Source organism: Amia ocellicauda, chromosome 15 (genome assembly GCF_036373705.1).
Source record: "Amia ocellicauda isolate fAmiCal2 chromosome 15, fAmiCal2.hap1, whole genome shotgun sequence".
In the NCBI taxonomy this organism is placed as follows: domain Eukaryota; kingdom Metazoa; phylum Chordata; class Actinopteri; order Amiiformes; family Amiidae; genus Amia; species Amia ocellicauda.
The window spans coordinates 17,099,257-17,122,790 of NC_089864.1; the positions used below are offsets into that span (position 1 = coordinate 17,099,257).

At 37.7% G+C, this 23,534-nt stretch overlaps 1 protein-coding gene across 5 annotated transcripts in view; it reads left to right on the forward strand.

Annotated features, from left to right (window-relative positions):
- The window catches only part of nav3 (neuron navigator 3), a 252,304-nt gene extending 237,759 nt beyond the window's left edge, over window positions 1-14,545 (forward strand). For all 5 annotated transcript variants that reach the window (XM_066724741.1, XM_066724742.1, XM_066724738.1 and 2 more), the window contains 11 exons: window positions 1,778-1,967; window positions 3,169-3,266; window positions 3,562-3,657; window positions 3,907-4,075; window positions 6,794-7,029; window positions 7,367-7,521; window positions 7,812-7,883; window positions 8,929-9,125; window positions 9,363-9,481; window positions 10,178-10,381; window positions 11,176-14,545. In XM_066724741.1, coding sequence (XP_066580838.1) covers window positions 1,778-1,967; window positions 3,169-3,266; window positions 3,562-3,657; window positions 3,907-4,075; window positions 6,794-7,029; window positions 7,367-7,521; window positions 7,812-7,883; window positions 8,929-9,125; window positions 9,363-9,481; window positions 10,178-10,381; window positions 11,176-11,295 — 1,656 coding nt within the window. In that variant the 3' untranslated portion in view covers window positions 11,296-14,545. The remainder of the gene's footprint in view (window positions 1-1,777; window positions 1,968-3,168; window positions 3,267-3,561; window positions 3,658-3,906; window positions 4,076-6,793; window positions 7,030-7,366; window positions 7,522-7,811; window positions 7,884-8,928; window positions 9,126-9,362; window positions 9,482-10,177; window positions 10,382-11,175) is intronic.
- The last annotated feature ends 8,989 nt before the right edge of the window (window positions 14,546-23,534 follow it).

Consider the following 23,534-nt stretch of genomic DNA (forward strand, 5'->3'; position numbering starts at 1 on the left):
ACTTCTGCCCCAGTTTTTAATGTGAAAATACTGTGTTTTCAACTTACCAGTGGCTGAGGTAAGCACAGAACCACAGCTGGAAAATTAACCCCAGAAGTGCTGAGACTCTTTTTCTTAAGAGGATTAATTTAACAGAAAAATAAAATGATTACAGTCCAATCACAGGAGTTCACATGCCAGGTAATATAGTTAGAGAAAAAGCCCATATTTTTTTTTCCAGTGTTTTGATTATGTTTCATAATGCAAGATCATTATTAAACCGTTTTAAATACTTGTGGCACTGATGTCCACGGATAATACTTACTTAAAGATTTGTTTCAGACTTAAAAGCCTAATTAATAAAACATGTTTGTCATTCTTTAATAGCAGGCAAAAAAGCAAATTACAATATAGGTGTTTGTGTGCACTGTAAAAAATAATATTTAAAGGTAGCATTGCTAGCACAGCAATGTTTAAACAACTGAATGCCTAACTGAGAAACCTTTATTGTATAGACTGTAAGACAATCTGATATTAAATTACCTTGATATGGAACTAATGTGATGTGCAAGTATTGTGCAGGAATAAGCAAATGCTTTGTGATGTGAGGCGAGGGTGATTGAGCGCTCAAAGCTGGCCAGTGCAGGGCGGTGCTGATCTCCTGTTTTCATTCAAACTGCACAAGCATAGTAATCACTTGGCTCCACAGAGGATTTACCAGGGATCCCAGGCCTTTGCTTATGTAGCTGTCATGGAGTATTAATATCACCAAGATGTTGTTTTCCATTTGCAGGAAAGCAAAAACTGGACAGCCTTCAAATGACTCTTGTTCGCAGACGTACATGAAGTCTTTATTGTTTTTATAGACAACAGAAAGCATTGTTTGTATGACTAATCTGTACATAATGCCAGAGAGCTCTTTATCCTACTGTGTAGTTTCCTGAATAAGTGTATCAGCATTTTCTGTTACATTTTCTGTCTCCCTGTTTTATGAATAATTGTAATAATAAAATCATAAGTGAGTGGTAAATACCAACATTTCTGAAGAGTGAAACCTCACACACATACTGTATGGAAAGTCATGTGTATTCTGGATAGTATGGGTATGTTTTGAGAATATGAGAGGAGGAGAAGTAATATTATCAAAACAAATGTTGCAGGCCGAAGAGACAATGGATTGAGTACAGCAGTGTTTGTTAGCAATGACGTAGTCATAGGGCTAGTGTATGTTTGTTGCAGCGCAAGTAATTTGCCGAAAGACAGGGCGAAATCAATGCATATCACAGATCTAAAAAACTATTTCAAACAAAGACTAATCACTAACAATAGAGAAGTTTAAAACAAGCAAATGTATATTGTTGCATAACGTTCTAACAGAAGACTAGGTTGACTGGTCAGATTAATCAAACTGAAATCAACTGAGAAGATCAGGTTCACACAGGGGTTCATCAATGGTCGCCCTCAGAATAACAACAACAGAATTCATGAGTTTCTTAAAAAATCTCTCGTTAATCTATCTTGGCTGGCTCTACGAGTCTGGGTTTACAGATTCTAGCACAGAGTGACACAGAAAGCTGAAAGTAATCCTTAACAATCTAAAAGAATTATCTACTAAAAAAAAAAACATTTACCTCTTAGCTTATACGAGTCAAATGGTTCCTGGTGTCTATAAAACAACTTTTTTAACCCTTCCACAGAAATATACTTCCTTTAGGAATGACAGTGTTTCAGTACCTGTTTTGGAGTGGACATGGTTGTTGGTTATATATCTAACAGTGCCATGTTGTCCTGCTCTCAGAATGAAATTGAACTACTGAAAGCTGAGAACGACCGGCTGAAGTCGACTGGAAGCACGACGCCTGCTGCCGCCCCGACGAAGACGGGAAGACCGCCCTCTGAAACCTCAAGCACTTCCTCCTCCTCTTCCTCCCGCCAGTCCCTGGGACTGTCTCTCAACAACCTCAACATCACTGACACCATCATGTCTGGTGAGAAAACGACTGTCCTCAGAGTATTCTACATTCATATAAAGCACTCTCCTGTCAGATTCACAAATGTTGAAGTTGTACATATCAGACACTGGACATGATTAGGGAATTTCATCATGGTTCGGTTAATTATGGAGTAATGTGGTTTGCCTCTATAGTGGCCAGACGATAAGGAGTAGGAGTCCAGGTTCAATGGGTTTGCCTGGTGAAATAATATAAAAGTGACCTTCCCTTATTTGAAACGCTCAGGGCCATTAGGTTTGCTTTGTTTTTCGCATGCCTTCATACATTTGACACAATGCCTTGCCATCAGAGACGACTGTGATGACTCACAGATCTATTTTTATCCTGCCAGTTCAGGTTGGGTTGCTGGTAGAATTAAGGGCTCATTGTCTGTGCTTTAAGTCTGTTCATTATTAAGCCGTTAGCCCACATTATACATCCACACACTTTTTCGGAAATTATGTGTATTTTCTTAATACAACCTGTGTGTAGGCAGTAATAACTGTACATCTGTACATTAAACACCATTCATTTATACTTTTTAAATTCAAATTGTTTTTGAGATAGCCATTCAATCAAATAAACAAAAGTTTTATCCCAGTGTAGAAGATGACAATCCAAGTCGTAAAAGCCATTGTTCTCAATATTCCTTGTCTAATTAAAATAGAAAGTGTTTTGTTCTCCAAGGACCCAGCTGTTTTAAAGATGGGGGTGTGTAAACAGCTCAGTAGTTTTGTAGGAAGAGAGCTGGTGGAATTACTCTGCAGTTATCACACCAGTGCAGAGAGCATGCATGAAGAATGCCATTCGAATACAAAGTACAAATATGTTGATCTTGGAGAAGTACTTAGCATAATATAGATAACATGTAAGGGAACATATGAGAGTTAATCCATTGTGGCTTTTAAAACCATGTCTCATATATTTGAGAAGTCGGTGTACAAAATATCTCGTCTTACAGACCGGTGATCTGTCCCATGTGATATATTTTTAAAAAGCAAGAGAAATGGCCTTCATGCATTTAATTTATTCTACTGTCATACATCTCTAAAGTCAGTTTTTCTTTTATGGGCTATGAATGCATCTACAGTGTGGGCAACATGAAAGTGACATGTAGCTCTAAAGGAGAATATAGTCCTGAGATACAAATCTGATTTTCCTTTTTTAAAAAGATTACAAATTGCGTTTGTTTTTGCAGATATCCTTCTGGACGATGGATATGAAGGGACTTTGCGAAAAGAAGGCCGCAGTGTGAGAATAGTTGTCACCATCAACGATGGATCGAACCACACTAAGGTGACTGCGTTAATGAGGCTATAAAGTCAAATGACCAACACTCTGCAGGCATTATTAAGACATTGTTTAATAGCAGTTCAACAGTAGAAGGCATTGCCAGGTATCTCCTTAACTGCTCTGTAAAAAGGGAGATGTGTGTATGATTCTGCTTGTGAGATTAAATATTCATCGTTAAGTTTTTGTACCCAAGGTGTAGATCTGTCAGGTGTAAAATTCCTTAGTAGGATAATAATCATAAACATAATCACAGTCATAATAATAATTCCAAGTGATTATAATGCATTTTTTCCAACAGGGTGTGAAATGCCAGGAGTATCTGATAGGATCCATCGGTGTCAGTGGGAAAACAAAGTGGGATGTGCTTGACGGGGTCATCCGGCGCTTGTTCAAGGTACAAACACGGCCCCCCCGGGACGACTCTTTTATTTCCCTCTTTGTAGAAGGAAAGCTTAATTTCTTCTCTCCGGCAGAACATAATACAGGCCAGCAGTCATGCAGTTCCCAAAGACCAGGAGCTTAACACAGATTAGTATGTTAGTTTTTTATCTAGAAAGGAACACTCCTGCTTTGTAGATATATATATATATATTTTCATGGTTTCCCTTTTAATTGTCGTATGCATTTCTATTTCAATAAACAGGAGTACGTCTTCCGAGTGGACCCTCTCACGAGCCTGGGGCTTAACTCCGACAGCATTGTGAGCTACAGGATGGGAGATGTGATCCGAGCCCACGCTTCAGAAGTGCCTGAACTGCTGCCTTGTGGATACCTGGTTGGAGACAATAATGTTATCACTGTGAACCTCAAAGGTAGGCCTGGGGGCTTCTTTTATTTTTACAAATGAAATACATAACATATCCTTTGTTTTCATGGCTCAGGGTGGTAATAAGTCCTAATGCGAAACAGCGTGACTTAATTTAATAAATTAATATTAAAGTCATTGAACAAAATAAGCTTTAGGTTCTCAGCACTGCTATCGTATCCCAGCAGATGTTTTATATGGTATCAGAAAGTTGTTTACTTGTTCATTTAAAAATGATGTATTGTTTTGGTTATTTAGTGTTTTGTTTATGTGTACAGATGTGGATACATGATTCGGCTTTCTGTCTAATGGCATAATTTGTTTTGACACAAACTTGAGGTGCATGTAAGTGTAGACGTTTGACTCACAGGTAGGGACTGTTTTTTTTTTTTTTAACAAAGGAACCAGCATCTTTACTTAGAATAGAATAGAATCATGTTTAGTCTGTGGGTCAATGCTTTGCGTCAGGTAAGAGAACTGAACCCCCTCAGAGCCTGTGTGGGTGCTTTGTCAGGACAGTGACTATAATTGAACAGAAGGAGCAGATCTGCTTTGTAGCCACAGAAAGAGCTGAGGAACAGCAAAGTTCTGCATTGCGAATGATATGATTCTAGTACTGCTGTAAAAGTGTTGAAACAATAAGAACTATGTGAGATATGTAAATGGGGGTAATGTTAATAGCTAATTTGCTGCTAAAACCCAGTTGCCATGTGCTGTTTGTATGATTAGATTTCCATTATCTGTGTAATAAATCCCAGCTGACAGGTGCAGGGGGTGTGAAGGGCCATTTCATTGCTGCTGATTCCCTTAATTTGCATTTCTGTTTTCGTTGTGGTCTTACACAACTGGAAAAACAGAAAAACTGTGTAACTGGCCATGGAAAATATCCTATTTATATGATCCTCCAATATCAGCATTCTTTGTGAAAATTAAGATTGTTCCGCCACAGCTCTGATAATGTCATATTATCTCTTGCCAATTCTGTCATGTTTGGATTTATTTAAATTGCCTACATAATTACAGTATTTGCACAGAATTAAATTATTATTGCTTGTGTATTCCTCCTGCATTGACCTCATTAAGTGCCTTAATTGCCTCAATACTGACATGCAGAAAAAGGTTGCCAAATGTGTAAGCACTTTGTACATGGCTTTTGGCAACCTTGTGCTGCTATGATTGGTAATTTGATGAACACAAGACTGTCCTCTTTGTCCTTTCCTTCCGAGGGGCAGTGCAAAACTGCAATAGTAATCTGGGGGAATTTGGCTGGTGCTTTATTACAAAACGAAGTCAACTAATGCAACCAGTACACCTGAGCACAGATCATTGCAGTGAACTCCTCTTTCCTGACCCATCTGGTTAGAGCTGATCCGAGCAAGTCTGTGGTCTGATGTAACTGTCAGTCGTGGATCTCTCAAGTTACACCCCGCCAGCACCCGGGGGTCGTAGGAGGCAGTTGAATACAAACACTATGTCACCCAGCATAATAGATTTTTGGCCCCATGCCTGTTCTGTGTGGGGCTGCCCTCGCCCAAATTAATATATAAAACGTGAAGTCAGCATGGGCCCCCTCCATGGGCAACCTAGGGGTTTTACACAACAAGTATTTGCAAAGAACAGTTTTTTTAATTGTGAAGACTGCAGAAGCTGTGACAGTTCTATGGAGCATTTCCTCTGTCCCCCAACTGCTAGAGGACATAGCCTAGACATGGACACTAGAAGCAAAATCCAACACTAGAAGCAAAATCCAGCTTGTGGATTGAGCTCTATTCACCTGTGTCTTATTTATTTTGTGATCCTCTCAGCCCTGTGTCTTTTCCCTCACGGATTAAGTCTTGATTTATACCTGTCTGGATAGCATCACTACAATATACAAGGCATAGTTAAAGCCTTCAAACATGAGTGTGTGGGTGGAAGGTTGCGTATATGTAGACAAACACATTCACCACTGCGCTGAGGCACAAGCGAGCAATAGCTTTAGCACTACACCCAGAGTGAACATAACTCATGATTCATACCAGTCTGGTCGATGAAATGTGAGACTCCTCTGGACTAATTAATTGGATTTCAAAGCAGTTTGCTGTTGTAATGTGTTGTACTGGCTAACAATTATTCATGCCCAAGTGAGATGAACTGGCACTTACTGCTGGTTTCACAGTCCCAGCAGCCACTTATTTCTATCAGGTTTCAGCATCCAGTGTCCTTTAACCTTCCCAGACACACAGCTGTCATCCCCCTTGCAGAGGACATGGGGAGAGAATAAAATTAGCTTGGATTTGATTTATTCTTGCCTGATGGATGTAGTCTAATATAAATGAAGTAAATGGGTCATGTTAGGCAAAGTAATTAATTTTTGGTTTCTATATTAAACCTCTTTCATATCATTCATATTTCATAATATTTATTTGAAACAAATGTGTTTTTTGGAGTTTTGTAGGAAACTATTGCCTATATGAGAGATCAATTAATATTCACTGTACATCAAATATGTTCCATGTAAGAAATTCACATTTAACTTGTTTGCTTTTGTCTTTAGTCTCCATAGTAACTGGGGTATTTTTATATAAAATTGTGTGATCGTGAGTGACACATCACTGTTGTTTTTTTTCTTTTCTCTACCGTTGCAGCTATTTTAAGACTAAAAAGGCATGTTCGTGTGCATTGCATTGAAATTCTGTCATATCAGTCTCCATGACTACTAACTTTCGACACTGTTTTTTTTTAGGTGTTAAAGAGAACAGCATTGACAATTTGGTGTTTGACACATTGATACCCAAAACTATTGTTCAGCGATACCTTAATCTTCTAATGGAGCACAGACGAATCATCCTGTCTGGACCTAGTGGCACGGGGAAGACTTTCTTAGCCAATAAGCTTGCAGAATACATTGTGTGTAAATCTGGGAGAGAAGTCACTGAAGGAAATGTGGCGAGCTTTAATGTGGACCACAAGTCAAGCAAGGTACAGCAAACCTATTCCTACACCAGTTCCTATGTATCCATATGTGTTACTAACGCTGAATATCAAATGATCAGTGTCATGTCTAGAACTTCATAGCATATGAATGAAACCCCCTGATCAACACAATTAACTGTTATGGAGTTTTATTTACCCTTAATGAAATGTCAATCACTCCCATCTGAATTATTTGTAACTGCGCTCCCTTATTAGAATAAAGGATGTGTGTGATGTTCAGAGTAGTATGATATCTACATAAACTATCCTGTTTTCTCACATAAAATGGTTTTATTAAGTTGGATTAGAAGTTCTTATCATTGTTATGTGTTTCTTTTTCAAGGAGTTACGGCAATACTTGTCCAGCCTGGCAGAACAGTGCAATTCTGAGGAGAATGAAACCGAACTGCCCACAGTTGTTATTCTTGATAACCTCCATCATATTGGCTCTCTAAGTGATATCTTTAATGGATTTCTGAATTGTAAATATCATAAATGGTAGGTGCCACATGATTACTGCAGCAAAACAACATTGGTAAACTGCCCGTAGGCAAAGTGTCTGAGGTGGTTTAGGAATACGAATTTAATGGAGATCGATAATTAACATGGTCATTTAACTAGCATAGATTTCATATAATAAAATCCATGTGTTGTACAAGATAAGTTATTTATTGTATGCTAATCAATTCTAATTATAATAAGTTGTATAAATGCATAAATGCTGCAAAATAAAAAGTTTATAAAATATTTTAATCTAGTGTCTTTCCCCTGTCGCTCTGTTATTACAGCCCTTACGTTATTGGGACCATGAACCAAGGTGTGTCATCATCGCCAAACCTGGAGCTCCACCACAATTTCAGGTACGCTCTTATATTTAAACCATCATGATGAGAGTTTGCCAAAGTTGCAAGTGTATTGCATTACCAATTCTTAACCTTTGATGAATATATGCAGAGCAGTAGCCATCACTCAAATGTGTCACTCTGCTTTAAAAGCATGTCAACATATTGATTAATTTTAATACATGTAGGATACAGGTGTTGGTGTAATGTATTCTGGTGCATTTTATTTTATAACACTGCCTTGTACATAATAATGTTTCAACTAAATGCAAGACAACTTCTGCTTAATAATTGCAAAGCTATTCTGACCTAACTTACTTGAGAAGATTGATAACAATTCCCTGAGCTGACAAGTAAAGGTCATTTTGCTAACTTATTCTGGTCTAGTCTTTCCCCTTTTAATGGCATTGGGCTTTTAAGTTCTATAGCCTTATCTTTCATTTTCTTTATAGAATCATATTTGAGTTCTTCTCTTTTGACTGCTTCCATATAACTGTTCCAGATTAATTTATTTTGCAATTCACAATTACAGTGGTAAATGACAAGACCTCTAATGGTTGACATTTTCATTGAAGACGTGGGAATATATATATAAAAAAGAGAATTAGAAACACTCAGCTTCCCTGTCAAAGGAGACCATAAATACACTTGGATAATTAAACACGGTAATTAGCCAAACAGAAAAGATAATATTGTAATAATGAGAGGCAAAGCTCATTTTGATGGACTAATAGTGACATGTATCATTTGAAAACCAATTAACATGAATGGAGTGTAGAACATACAACACTTTCCTTCCATTGCATGTACTTATGTATTGGTTTGTTTGTTTGTTTAATTAATTTATCTATCTGCAGATAAATGGAATCTGTCAATCAATAACCAATGCTTTATTGATTGCTCTTGAAATAATGAAAAGGAGGCAAATGTGTCAGTATCTGAATAACTCACATTTAGCATTTTCTAAACATTCTCTTCTCCGCTGTTCTCTTTCAGTCACATCATGAGAACTGAAATGTTGTTTTTTACTCTGTCTAACATGCTTTGTGGTTGGTGGTTCTAGGTGGGTGTTATGTGCCAATCACACAGAACCAGTCAAGGGATTCCTGGGGCGATTCCTCCGACGGAAGCTGATTGAGATGGAGATCGATAAGAACATGCGCAGCAATGACCTGATGAAGATCATTGACTGGATCCCCAAAACGTGGCAGCACCTCAATAGCTTCCTGGAGGCTCACAGCTCCTCAGACGTTACCATCGGTGAGTTTCTCCACACTGCCTTCTCTTACTAATGCAGAGCAAATTGGTACTTTGAGTCAAGTTTCGATAGCCTCCAAAATTACAGGTGCATGATCATTATAAGTAAATAAAAGTATGTAATATGATATGTATAGGTTTATGAGCATTTTTTTAAAGAGAATGTAGTCCTTAATATGAATTTTAATTGGAATAATTTATTTTAAAACATGTTTATGGTTTAATGTGATTGCTTTGCAGGTCCCAGGCTCTTTCTGTCCTGCCCTATGGATGCGGACGGCTCTCGAGTGTGGTTCACGGACCTGTGGAACTACTCCCTGGTGCCATATCTGCTGGAGGCTGTGCGAGAGGGGCTACAGGTAGGCCTAGTGCAAACTGGCTGCTGCCTGAGAAGAGCTTGTCATTTTTTTGTATTTTCCATTTCATATCATTACATTATTCTAAAACATCAAAATTATGTGATACAGATTCTAACACCTAAATAATGTTCAGCATCTTTATACTGAACTGCAGAATGTTAAGATCTTTCGCTATAACCCATTGTATTTAATCTATGACTAAATAAATCTATCTGACCATTTGGTGTATTTCCCATATAATTTAACCAAACTAGATAATTCCACACTAAGAATCACAACAATACATATGCACAGAATAGAAAATCAACCTTTATTGAACCTCAAAAAATCTAAGGAACTGTCGGACCTTTACTGGATCAGAAAATCGTATCACTGATGCCCCCTAATGGTTAGTACAGAAAATAGTTTTATTTTTCACATTCATTGCAGTTGTCTTTTCTGTTCTGTTGTTTATGTTGTGTATGTAATGTTTTCAATGTATCTTCTTTGAAAAGTAAGGCCATCTTAAATTTAAGGCATCTTATCCTCGGGCCAGTGGGGTATATTTTCTGGCACAGACCTGAGGGTGCGTCATGAGATTAGTAACGCCTGATGTCCAGCCACAAATATTCTTACCAATTTTTGAACTATTATGGGATATCACAGAGCAAAGCCCATTTGACTTGATCCTTGTTTCCTTGTTGCCTCATTCTTCAGCTGTACGGTAAAAGGGCTGCGTGGGAGGACCCTTCAAAATGGGTCATAGACACTTACCCCTGGAGCTCGGCATCACTGCAGCACGACTGGCAAGCGCTGCTCCAGCTGCGGCCCGAGGACGTGGGCTATGATGGGTACAGCTCTGCCAAAGAGGGCGCTTCCTCCAAGCAGGTTTCTCAGAGCGACACAGAGGGTGACCCACTGGTGAGACTCACAATAAATAACAAAACACATGCCATTGACATATGCTAGAAGTCTGTGTGCATAAATCCATGCTGTAACCAAATTTCCAAGAAATTCATAATAATAATCATAATTATAAAAATAACATTCTTAATCAAACTGAAGAAGAGGAAAAAGTTCAATAAATCGATGTTGTTGCTCATTTCAAAGACAAGACTTAAATTTCAACTCACCTGGAATAACCTTCCTATAATTCCAGAGGGAAAAAACCCTTTCTCCTTGGACCTTTTAATCCTCATACATGAGTGCTTAATCAGTGGCTGGTTGAGAAACTGCTCAGTTGTAATGTGTTTAGTCCCATAGGAAATACCAAGGGCATTGAAGGAACAATTAAAAACATTAAGTGATTTGTGCAAGACTGAATTCTATAAGAAGTCACTGCGCAATTGTACTTTCTGGAAAATATCAATTGGCACCCATTTTGTATTCTGTGAGACAAAAGCAAATATATATTCCAACAATTCAATCAGTGCTATGACTTCATTTTACTATTATTTAATGTCTTATACAGGGTGACTTACAATATATCACGTTATTTTTACCCATTTATACAGCTGGGTTTGTACTGGTGCATTCTGGGTACAGTCCCTTGGCTCATGGGTTTGATAGCAGTGTCCTACACCTAGGACTGAACCCACAACCCTCTGCTCCAGAGTGCAAATCCCTGACCACTCCTCCACACTGCTGATCCTTTTCTTTTCCAATCACCCGGCTTACTGGCTCCGTAAAGGTCTGCTCTGTTGTTTTCCTTCCAGATGAACATGCTAATGAGACTGCAAGAGGCTGCCAATTACTCCAGTGCGCAGAGCTGCGATAGCGACAGCACAAGCCACCACGATGACTTACTGGATTCATCGCTGGAATCTACTCTCTAGAGAAGGCTCGCCGAGCAGCGCTACCGCCAGGGAAGAGACAAAGGAAGAGAGGAAGACAACGGATGCGTTTCCACACAATCTCTGCCGCTATAGAAATGCAACACGCCCGAGACCTGGAGAAGGAAAGGGGATGTTGTAGGTAGGCAGGAGGTTCCTGTTTGAAAAGCTGAGTAGATTCGAAAGATCAGAGTTTATTTAATTTCAAAGCATTTCCATAATTATGGAGCTGAATGACAGACCTCCATTTCTCAACTGGAAGAGGCCCGAACGAAGGGCGCTAAAAAGCTGGCTGCACAAACAAGAATATTATTATTATTATTATTAATGATAATAATAATAATAATAATAATAATAATAATAATAATCTATAATGATTCAAAAAAATATTCTACTTATAATAATGTAAAAAAACTGGAATTTTTATTTTATTTTATTTCGTATCTTTTTTTTTTATTGACTGCAAACGTTTACAGGGCAATTATCGTTTAGTTTACTGAGGTGCTATCGAAACAGTCCACGCTGTTCTGATCCAACCCTGACCTCAGTTGAGCCACATGGTGCTGGTCACATGACTAAACCAGTCTTTGGTTTACAACACCGCCCATTCCGAGATCCATGCGACTTGTTCACAACGAGCACAAGTGCATTGTGCAAACCCATACAACCACTACTGTGAAACACTGGACAAGTGCCAATCGTACCTTATGATTACTGCCAAGTGCACAGTGATGTATACACCCACATTTGCTGCATAAGTTACTAAAATACATAAGTATTTCTGTTCTGTTTTTTCTTTTGAATTCACCCCTCTCCTTACAGGTTTATAGCATTATACCAACAGAAAGCTGCTAAAGGCTGTAATGTAGAATTCACTATTTTTTTTAAGGACCTTATTAAGAAGGGAACAAATTTGATAATGGTGCTTTCTCACTGCCTTAAACTTCCTAGCAAATTTCTAAGAACATGCGGTTTATTTTTTGAACCACAGATCATTGTAATCATTTCTTGAGGAAATAATGTAAGAAAGAACCGATCTCCACACAGGCACCTACACGTGTGTGTGTGTGTGTGTGTGTGTGTGTGTGTGTGTGCGGCTTTTGAAATACCTTCATATCTTTTCAGCACATATTTTTGTAGAAGAAGCGAAAGTGAGTGGCAAATAAGAGTATTGAACTTCCTGAGAGCGTCGGACTGCCTACCTTTGGAAGCAAACCTGTTCCACAAACCACGCCTACTGCCACACAAACTCTTTTGTTTTATTTTTGCTATCGTTTGAACTTATTTTTGGTTTTAGAGTCAAATATGGCGAGAAGTGACACATTCGGATACTTTTTAAGTGACAATTTGAAGGGACGGGGATTTTTTTGTTTTGTTGTTGTTTTTTTGCCCAGTTGAGCTGGGAGCACTTGAATCAGCATGAGCACAACTTTTGATTTTATAGCTCGAGAGCATGTCGTTTTGATTCTACTAAGTGTACATGAAAAGTTTACTTTTACAAATGAATGAAGCGGTGATGAAGATTAGCTGGTGGGGGGGGGGTGGCGGAGGGATAAAGAATTTTAATTTTACTCTTTTTTTAAATACAATGTGGGTTGGTTTTGCACAGTTTATCGGGGTGGGAATATTGTAAATAAGAAGTCTTGCACAGTGAATCAAAGATGCGTTCTGCCCTGTTGATGTTAACATATGCTTAACTTGCTGAGATTACTTGTACTTTGCAAAAAAAAAAAGAAAAATAGAAATGCAAACCTACAAGCTATTAGAACAGGTGTGCGTTGTCTTGTAATAATTGGTTGTTTTGCCTATGCAGGAGCTTCAAAATATATAGAAGCATGTGCCAGTTTGATAACATTAAAATAAATCAATGAAAACACTATTAAGGGAAGTTGCGCATGGTTTTAATATGTCTGTTCAAATAGAATCTGAACACAGCCACGTACCAATCTATGAATACTAAAGCAAGCAAAAAAAAAAGTGACAAAGCCATACCTCATTACAACATGTGCAGCTCAGCCCCCAGACTGGTTCTCATCCAATAGACCACCATCCAGAGCCAGAGCAGCTCAGACCTTCCAAAGAAAAATATCTCCAGTTATTATTCGCACCTGTGAGGGCTAGATTACCAGGGGCAGACGCAGGCAATTTGAAGAACACTGCTCTGGCACAAACTTTATTTTTCTCTTTCATATTTACTTTTATTTCCCTAAGAAGTCGAATCTGAAGAAAAGCTAAACCACATGATGTCCACTGACAGCATAAATCAGTACTGGTATCACCACATGCTTGTCTGCTCACCATCATGCATGTGTATTCAGTCTCTTTGCCAACAGTGGCATTCCTCAGTGGCCACTTTTGTGACCCGAATTTGTATAGATTGCTATTCTGTCTTAGTGTGTCTGGAGGCTGAGAGCAAAGTGTCCCCCGTACTGGCGATGCAACGTAGACCTGCTTCGGTTGAAACCACAAAGTTGGATTCGCTAAAAATATCCACTTACCGGTGCTAAGATCAGTTATAGCCACCCAATGCACACTTTCACAAAACATGAACGTTTACAGCCTGGAACAAAATAAACAAAATGCTGACAGTGAAATCCTCAGGACAATCCTTCTTTCCGTATTCAACAAGCAGGCCTACAGCGCTCATCTCCCACTTCCTGTAAGAGCTGGCATGAATTGGCCGCTTGCTTATCAGTCGTGGAGGAATAAAACGAAAACTAAAACAGATGTATTGAAAACCTTGCTGGCTCACCTGTATCAACATCCTAATGCTCCGTCATCTGAACCATTCACAACCAACCTGTTTCGGCCATCTTGTGGGTACATCAACCAAGTGACATGTTCCAACTTTTTTGCAATACATCTCAGTGAGTGCATAGAGTTTACTACTTTGAAAAGTTTTTTGTGAAACATTTGTCTTTAAATGTTTTATATTTTGTACATTTGTATGTAACATATCATGTAAATAGACAGAGACAGTGATTTAAATCATCTGAAGAATTTTGTAGTCTTTGTAAAGCCCTAATAAATAGTATTTGGTGTCACCAGAGTAAACTGGATGATGTATTCTTGTTTTTTTTTTTTTCTTTTCTTTGTTTTCTGGGGGGTGGGAGGGAAAGAGGAGGACAGTTTAGGGGGGGTGGAAAATGTACCTCTAGCTTGTAAACCAGCTTCCTTATATTTTTAGCAGATGTGCACACTGTATCTGTCTAAATTATTACTTTGCCATTAAAAGTCATTATTTATTGAAACTAACCCCTCGCTTGTTTTGTATCTAGTGTGGAAATGATGTTCAGACTTCTCCCAGTCCGAAGTTTCAGTGTGATGCTCCATTTGTAACGTAGCAGATCAAATTGTCACTTTACCTTTCGATTAAATATAATAGCATGCAAGTATGTTTTGTAGAATAACCCGGTTCTGCTTTTTAAAGTTCCAAGACCAGATCTATAAGACTTGACCCGTAGAAGGTCTTTTAACATATATTTTCATAATTCCCATTATAATTCATGATGGACACTCTGTGAATGGTAATTTTCAATGGTTATCAGTGTTTGCCTGACCCAGCTGTTACCCTGTAGAAAATATCATATCACTAAAAATAAATATGATGTGCATGCTTAATATAACTTCTAGATTCTAATGTAAATGTGCTGTTCATATAATATATTAAACACATTATTTAGAGTGTGATGATTCATCAAATAAGTAATTTAAAAGCTGGTGAACCTGGCTTTTTCCACACATTTAATTGAGCAACATGGTCTTCAGTGAGTTTTCCTGTATTTTACTCCAAAAAAGTTGCAAAATGCTTTTTTCAGGTTTCCATTTGCTCAGTTTATTTTACTGATGAACCCACATTTTCACCCAATGTTATGCAAATGAAGGGGACAAGTAGGAAGTAGGAGTTTAAAGTTAATTGTTCTGCTGTTTCTGCAGATTACTCATGAAAATGACTTGGTTTCCATACCCTGAGAACTGCTACAGGAGCTGCTGTAATAAAGCAGTGATTTCTACAGACTCTACCTGGTTGTGGGGGGGAGGGGTATATTGTTAGTAGTAAATACTGTTACTAAATACAATGTTCATAATGATGAGTCTTGTTGAAGCTCAAGTGAATTTGTATTTATTAAATGTGTTTAGTGCTCCATATTTTGTATGCACCCACTGACATACGTCTCTCTGAAGTGCTTACTGCACAACACACACTTCAAATGAACTTTTCCAGTATTACTGACCTCTACGTTTACTACGTTCACACACATGGGGTGGGTTTTCTGTGCTTTTCAAAGCCATCATGTGCAAATTCTCCAGTTTCTCCCACCCATGCACAGCACACGCATCACAGTGGCCCCCATGGTGGCCGGCACAGAGCATGCCCACCTCGTTCAGCAAGGAAGACATCTGGACAAGAATGGAGAGGCTAAAGACTTATAAACCTTCATCATATCATTAAAGCAAAGTAGGTGCAATGATTCCAATTAAGATACAATGTTGTGCAGCATATAAGACATCAATAATGTAAGCTGTGTGACCTATGTTTATGTTTATCCATATCGCGCTGCTTCAATCATACAGAATGAAAAGGTTTTATTTGATTCTGTTTCACATTTTACAGAAAATAAACCAGCCAAGCAATACCATGCGTTTCAAAATGAGCGCTATAATTGTATGCAACCAAATTATGATATTTGCTGCCATCTAGTGGCTCAGTGCCGTATAGAGACACAACTGAAGAAACCAAAACAAAACCTTATATAAAAATCACTAGGCCTACTTGCATTGTAATATTGAATGTACAGTAACAAGACATGAAAGGAATCATTATCAGGCAGCTGACTCATTTTGAAAACTATATTTATACAACAAACTACTCAGAAGTCAAAACTGTAGAAAATATAATTGTAGTCAATATCTAAAGCAGTTTGCATTTTGGAGAGCAATCCAGAAGCGGCACGAACAGGCCCTGAATTAACGCATGCGCGGTTGTGCTCTGGTTTGAAATACGAAGTGAAGGTAAGCGAGGCGGTGAGGAGAAGAGCTAGTATTATAAGATATTTCAATTAAATATATAATGTATGAACATGTATGGGTGAAACTCGCTACTCGCGGTCATACTGGGCTCATGTGTCCAGTGTGTGACTGATAAGCACCGTGTGAAACGACAACAATGGCGATACTAAAACAACAAAACCAACCACCAAGCGGGAAAATGTGTCCAGAAAGTCCGGTGCGTATTAAACAATTTGTGAAGGTGTTATTTTGTAACTGCCTTGCCTTTTTCATCATTTTCATAACGTAACAGCTGAAATACGTGTTCAAACCTGAGGAGTTTGTGTAATTGCCTTGACTCTTACACACTCGTTGTAAAAGCACATTTAACCCTTTAGCTGTACAATGTATCCGCTTGAATCATGGCTGACATAAACCCACGTCACCTATTTAAAACGGAGGGATTCTGCAAACGGCCATATTAAGCTTTTTATTGTATTTTTTGGCACGACAATTTAAATATATATGATAATGGATTGAGATAACCTGAGCCAGCCAGGACACTGCACAAGGTGGGGGGCTGGACGTGTTATGTGGTAAGTGGTATGACCTCAAAGTAATATTTACATGTAAAAATAAATCCATTTATTAATGTCTGAACAATAAGTTATGAGTGTAACATTCAATCCTTGGATCCTTATGTAACATTCAATACAGTGCAAATATATACAAATAGGTAAAACAAAAAACAGCACTTATTTGTTCAATACATGGTTGTATGGCAAAAAGGTGCTTAAATACTTTACCAAGAAAACAAACAAACAGCCAAAACAATGTATAACAATAACAAACAATACATAATATGAACAATTAGTATTTTTTTTTTTCAAAAAAGTAATGGCATGTTTGTTTTAGTTAATACATTAATGTATATAAAAAGTATTAACTTTGCAGAACAATGCGATTAAATGAAAATACATTACAATATAACTCTGAAGAAACGGCAACAAGGTGTGAGAATATGACCTGTACTGTCACTGTTTCTTCAAAGAAAATCTCTAAAACATCATGTTGATTTTCTATTCATAATCGGCTTTTTGCTGTCCAGTCAAACTGTCCTCTCACCCACACTCTCCCTTCTCATCTCCTTTTTGTATATTGTTAACGCCCCAATGAAATAAAACCTTCCTGATTGTTTGTTATAGTCTTTACAGATGTCAGTCATTTATTAACAACCAATAGTTGTTCAAAAAGGCTTGGCATAGGCGAACACGATCACCTCACACGTCTTGATTCGTGTCTGATTGAACTGTGATGCTGCTAGTGCGGAGGGGTCAAACTCGCACCCGGGACTTTAGTTCAGTGTTGGAAAAAGGACAAGCAGACAAATCCCAGACATTTTTAGATCATTGAAAAAATGGATTGTGTAACAGGATTGAGTTTGACAGGGGAGTTAAGGGGACAATTACACAGAGGTGCTGGGGGTCAGTTCCAGTGGAGATGGGCTGCTGGAGAACAGGGCGCTACTCTGCTATAGCGCTAGAAAGGCATCATAAAAAAGAGATCTGATCGTTTTGGTGGCAGATAATGTGGTCCTGGAGTCACTGTAGTGCGACTCTGCCAGGGTGGAGCGCGTCATATAATATCTGGACATTATTTTCCAATCTGTAACATGGCTGTCAACTGAGAGAAAAAGTTGTTTTTGAACAGACTGGCCTGCTCTGCACTGCACAAAGATTCTAAGTACGGGCCAAGCTGAATCAAACCCCTTTGCAGCCAACTTCTAATTTTATTCTGACAGATTTTATAATTGTGTTATTTTATTTACAATCTCATTTTAACTGACAGAAAAAATAATGTTCTGCATTTAAGGTCCAAGAAGGGCTTCTGTGAAGTTCTGTGAAGTTCTGTGTCGTTCCGAGAGCAACAAAGGATGACATTTCAAGTGACAGATTGTACAGGTTGAATTGATTGTTGTATTAAATAGGTTATCTAATGAAGAGAATACTGTCCAAAGATGGATGGGACATTGCATATTAACAAGAATGTTCAAAGCTGCCTATTAGCCTCTGTTTCACTCAGACAGACCCTCCCTCTGCCTGATTGAACTAGTAGAGCACCTAGACCTGCCTCTTTAACTTTTGTGTTACTTCAACAATACAGTGCCTTTCAATGCGATGTTTGACCACTACCAGGCTGTCGTTCTGTGTGTTCAAAGCTGTTACTGAAGGCTGTGGGCCCAGGATGGCAGACTAATCTGTTAATAAAACAACTCAATAAACAGCTTGGCAGCTCGCAGTCAGATTCACATATGAAGACTCTGTCATGTCTGTATGTGTTTAAATGTCACTGGCTTCTGCTTCTGTGTGGGGTTGACGGAGAATGTGTGTTTTTGTTGTTGTTGTTTTGTTTGTTATTGTTTATTTGCTGAAAGGTTTCTAAAATTTCAAAGAACACATGGACACATTATAAACAGATTCTACCATGCTGGAAGCACATAAATACCAATTTATATTGTTTATGGATATTTTTGTGCCAAACATAACTAAACAATATAAAATCAGCTACACACCGGTACTGTATATCATCTGTGTGTTTTGTTTACTGGCATCCATTATCAGGTTGGAAACTATGTTTGTGTATCTGAAGGGAATCTCAATTAAACAAACAAATACAGAAGGAAAGAGATTCCCTTCAATTAGGCCAATTAATATCCCATTGTATTTCAGTTTGATTAAATTTGGGTTTAAGGATCTGCAGGCGTTGTATAAATGTCATGATGATGCAGGAATGTAATGTATTTTATGTTATCTTCACGCACCTATAATAATTTTAACTCAAAATAAGTTAGTGGGTCTGGGTTCTCTGTTCAGTCCTTGTCCTGCTGAATTTTACTTTAATTTGACTATTTATTGTATTCATGCTCATGAATGTTCTCCAGTGTACAGGCAAGCATGTGGTTTGAAGTGTACTTAATTTACAATGCTGACATATCCTATTTACATCATCAGCGTATTGGGGAGCAGTTTGTTTACTAATTTATATATATCCTGAAATTGTTTCAACTTCCCCTTAGATTAATTTGACTTTATGCCACCAATTCAAATGGTCTTCACAAACATTTTGTCATGGTACATTTCAAGCAGCAAAATATTGACTCTGTAAGCTTCAGTAAGCATTGATGGTTTCTAGTCTCACTGCTTTGTCAATTGTGAGATTCCTCATCCGTGTGAATATATATGGGACACGGATTCAGGGCCTCAGTCACAGAACCACTGTTCCATGCAAATTATTTGAACACCTTCTTGCCTCAAAAGTTATTTTACTTAAAGGAAATAAAAAAATGCAGTTCTGCTCATTTTCATGTCAGTGATTGCAATTTACCAGTGTTAAAAATGCAGGATTTCTGCTGTGTTGATGTATTCGAATGTCATGGACAATAATTGAACTTGATGGAAATTTTAATTATTAGGCCTGTTAAGTCTAGAGGACAGTGTTTCAACTGGCTAATTGATTTTTTCATACTTCTAATCAGGTGTTTTTGTTAAGATCCACTGAAACAAAATTCTGATCTGGTATAAAGCGATTCATTTTCCAGGATGTGAGCAGGAGCAATAATACATAGGATCAGAATCACACTCCTGTACAGGCCAGTTTAACAATTGCAAAAAGACACAGCTGACCTTCCAACTTTTCCAGCCACACTGTGTGAATATTTTATGAATGCATTCAGATATAACATGAAAAATAATAATAATTATAATTTTGAGAAATGCAATTACTCTGGTTTTTGGCCAATCTCAAGTTAAGATCACTTAAGATCTTGATAGTTGTAGAGCACAAAGGATGATATTGTGAATTGTCAGTTAAGTTTAGTTTGAGGTGCTTTGGAGTGTGTTTGTTTGCTTATATCTGCCGTAACTTTATCTGATTGCGAAAGTTTCCATATACTGAAAATGGTACATCCCTGAAATAAAAAATGAATTCACACTATTTAAATAGGACAATGTGTCTCACTTAAAAAACATTGTCTGCTGTAGTTAAAACCCCCAAAAGCTGTTGTTTGCAAAGGTATAGGAACACTGTGTTTCAGGGTAAACGGTGGTGCTTTTGTGTAGGAGGAGCACATGATGCAGCAGGGTTTGGAAATCACTCAGTATGTGAAGTGGTCTGCTAAGCACAATCACGTCAAGCTGAGCTCTTCCTGAGACTGCTTGATCCCAAAGAGATGGGTCACTCGCTGAATGAATCTTTGTAGACAAGTTCTGTGATTTTGGCATTCTCTTTCAAAACGAATGCAAATATATGTCAAACTTCATTGACGATAACCCCTAGACACATGTTTTTCTTTAACTCTCTTGGTCTTCTCTTCTCCACATTTAAACTTTGTTTCTATGTAATAAATTGCCAAGCAGTCTCAGGGGATTAAACTTCCATTTCTTCCCCTTGAAAATGTAACGGCAACAGATTGTCCTCTGGGGTTATTACCTCCTATTTGTATTCTTTGAAAGGAAGAGACATTTCTATTCCCAGTAGGACAGCATTTTGTGAAAGTGATGTGCGATGGCTTATAACTGACAGATACTAGAAGTACTGTGGAATTTGCATCTTAAATTCTCTGTTTGTCAGATTACTTTATAAGGTCACGTAATTAGCAAACACAGGCCTGTGTCTGTGATGAGATAACAAAAAAACAAAAAAAAAACAATGCATTAGAAATGTTCCTTGATGTAAACCCAAATAAAATAAAATGTTAGAAATCTGAGTGATATGGAATCATTTGGGATGTAGTCATGGTGACAGCATGGAGATGTTTTTCACAGTTAACTTGACTAAACAAGGGATAGATTTAAGACATTTATGAACTTCAATTACAAAAAAATGAAATGGATCAAATGGCTATGCCATGAGAATCTGAATTTATTGGTTGATATGTTTTTTATCACGGATAATTTTCTTAGTATTCGGATATATAAATGGAGAGAAATGCTTATCTTTGCACACCACCAAACCCAGAAATATTGTGTTAAATTAGTGTTTTTCATGCCGGCATATAAGATAATGACAATACTCTGAGATATTTGGTCCTAATTTTGATAATACAAATACATATTTTTAAGTACCAGTATGAAGGAAGGTTGATGCTTCATCCACAGGCAATGAGAGTGTGAAATAGAAAGCTGTTGGTATTTGAGATCATCGTTTGCCAGTAGCTGCTGATAAAAACACAAGACTGCTCACAAATCCTTTCTTAGTAGTCATGGCAACAAGCTATAATGCACATTGAGATCAATTTGACAAATTGTTAAAGCACTTTCATGACATACTTTCACACCCCTCTATTAAATCCATAAACATTATTTGCATGGTTAAGAAATGAAACTAATGACAATGAAACTAAAGCAATGAGGTGAATCAAAGAGAGAGGCAATTTTGTTTGTTTTGTTCTCTGAAGAATTGCATTTGCTCATGTCACAAACCTCATTGCAAAACACTTTGAGATGGTGGTCAGAATGAGAGAGGCCCTCTATACAACAAACAAAATGTATGTTTAATTTATGATTTCTGTATTTTTCCATACTGTTTGTGCTAAAGCTTTTAGATATGTAGCCTAGGTTCTCTCGAATTAAAGAAAAAAGGAAACATTCAGGCCCTGTAAACCACACATCAATTTTGTGGACTACTTGCATGTTTCCCTGTGACCGCCAAGCAATCAAATACAAATACTGTCTATTGTCTTTTGTTTTCCACAAGAGTGTTAACTTTTCTATACTTAGCTGCAGATGGCAGTATTACCTTTTACAAAAATAGTTTTTGGGAATGCACTGGTTTTTAGGACACATTTTCTATCTTAAAGCATTATACATTTTGAAAAACATCTCTGGACGGAGTTTTTTTTTTTAACACCGGATTCTGTCAGCTTATTTTTTCGATTTTTCATAATTTGTGGCAGTTCGGTCTGAACTTATTGAGATGCCCAATCCTATGAACACTTCATATAAAGATTTTGTTATTTCCCCAAAATACCTTAATACTGTATGCTAAATTATTCTGTTAGGTTTGGAGCATTACAGAGACATTCAGTCATACAATTTTAAAAATATTTTTTCCTAAATCAAACCATGGATTTCTTATTCAGGGGGCAAATAAATGCAAAACTCAAACACCCTATTTTGAATCATTGTGCACCTGCTTTAACATTTAAAAACTGTATTTTATTGTAATATTTTTTTATAAGCGTCATATACATTTATTACATGTCGTACAATATTATAGAGCTGCTATAAAGCAACCATATATCACAGGCCATCATTTTGATGTTACTCTTGCTTGTAAGTATATGGAGCTGCTGTGGGGTTTGTGGGTTTTAAATTGGGGAGCTTCTATAATTTCGGGTTTCTGCTGCTGTCTCTGGAAACGGCAAAGGTACATCTGTAGCTGCAAGCAAAGTGTTTCTCACAGTTCATTAGGAATCCGCATTCATCCTTCATATGAAAGTTTACGGACAAGTAAGTGCAGTCCAGTTTTACAAACAGTATTTTGCAAATCTTCATATTAACAGTGAAGGTACAGATGGACACTTTTGAACTCCTTACCATTTGAAACTTAAAGACTAAAATGGCTTGACACTGGTTTGACACAGGTTTAGATCATAGGCTTTTTTCCATAGCTATGTGATGACATGAGTTGTTTAAATCTTTACTAGAGTCAACTCCCCATAGTAACATATTTGCAACTGAAAGTATTGGAACAAATCGGGAAATAAGCAAGTCACGCACTTGTATCTCCAGAACTGCACACACACACCCTATATAAACCCCCTAATATGTGTGACTCTTTGTGTGACTATTATGTAGTCCAGCCCACCCTGCCAGCAGCCACCTATCCCCAGACATTCACACAATGTGATGAAGAACACAGCTCTATCAGATGCCGCATCCCAATCCAATTCCACAAACGCACTTGGTCTCCATTGAGCAGGGATCCTCCCACAATTACAGTGCTATGTGCCCTAGCACTCCTGTTTTGCATACGGCATATTCTTACACCGATACGCAATAGGAATTAGTCCCCAACAAGACTAATCACCTACAGCTCACCCTACAACATAATTGTATCGTAGGAGGTAGACCCCCATGACATGCTACAGTATTCACACATTTTATTGAAACAATGTGATGTGTTTTTTTGTTAATTAAACTGTACTTTATTTAGCAATTATACATGTTGTGAATTTGTTGAAACATTGATTC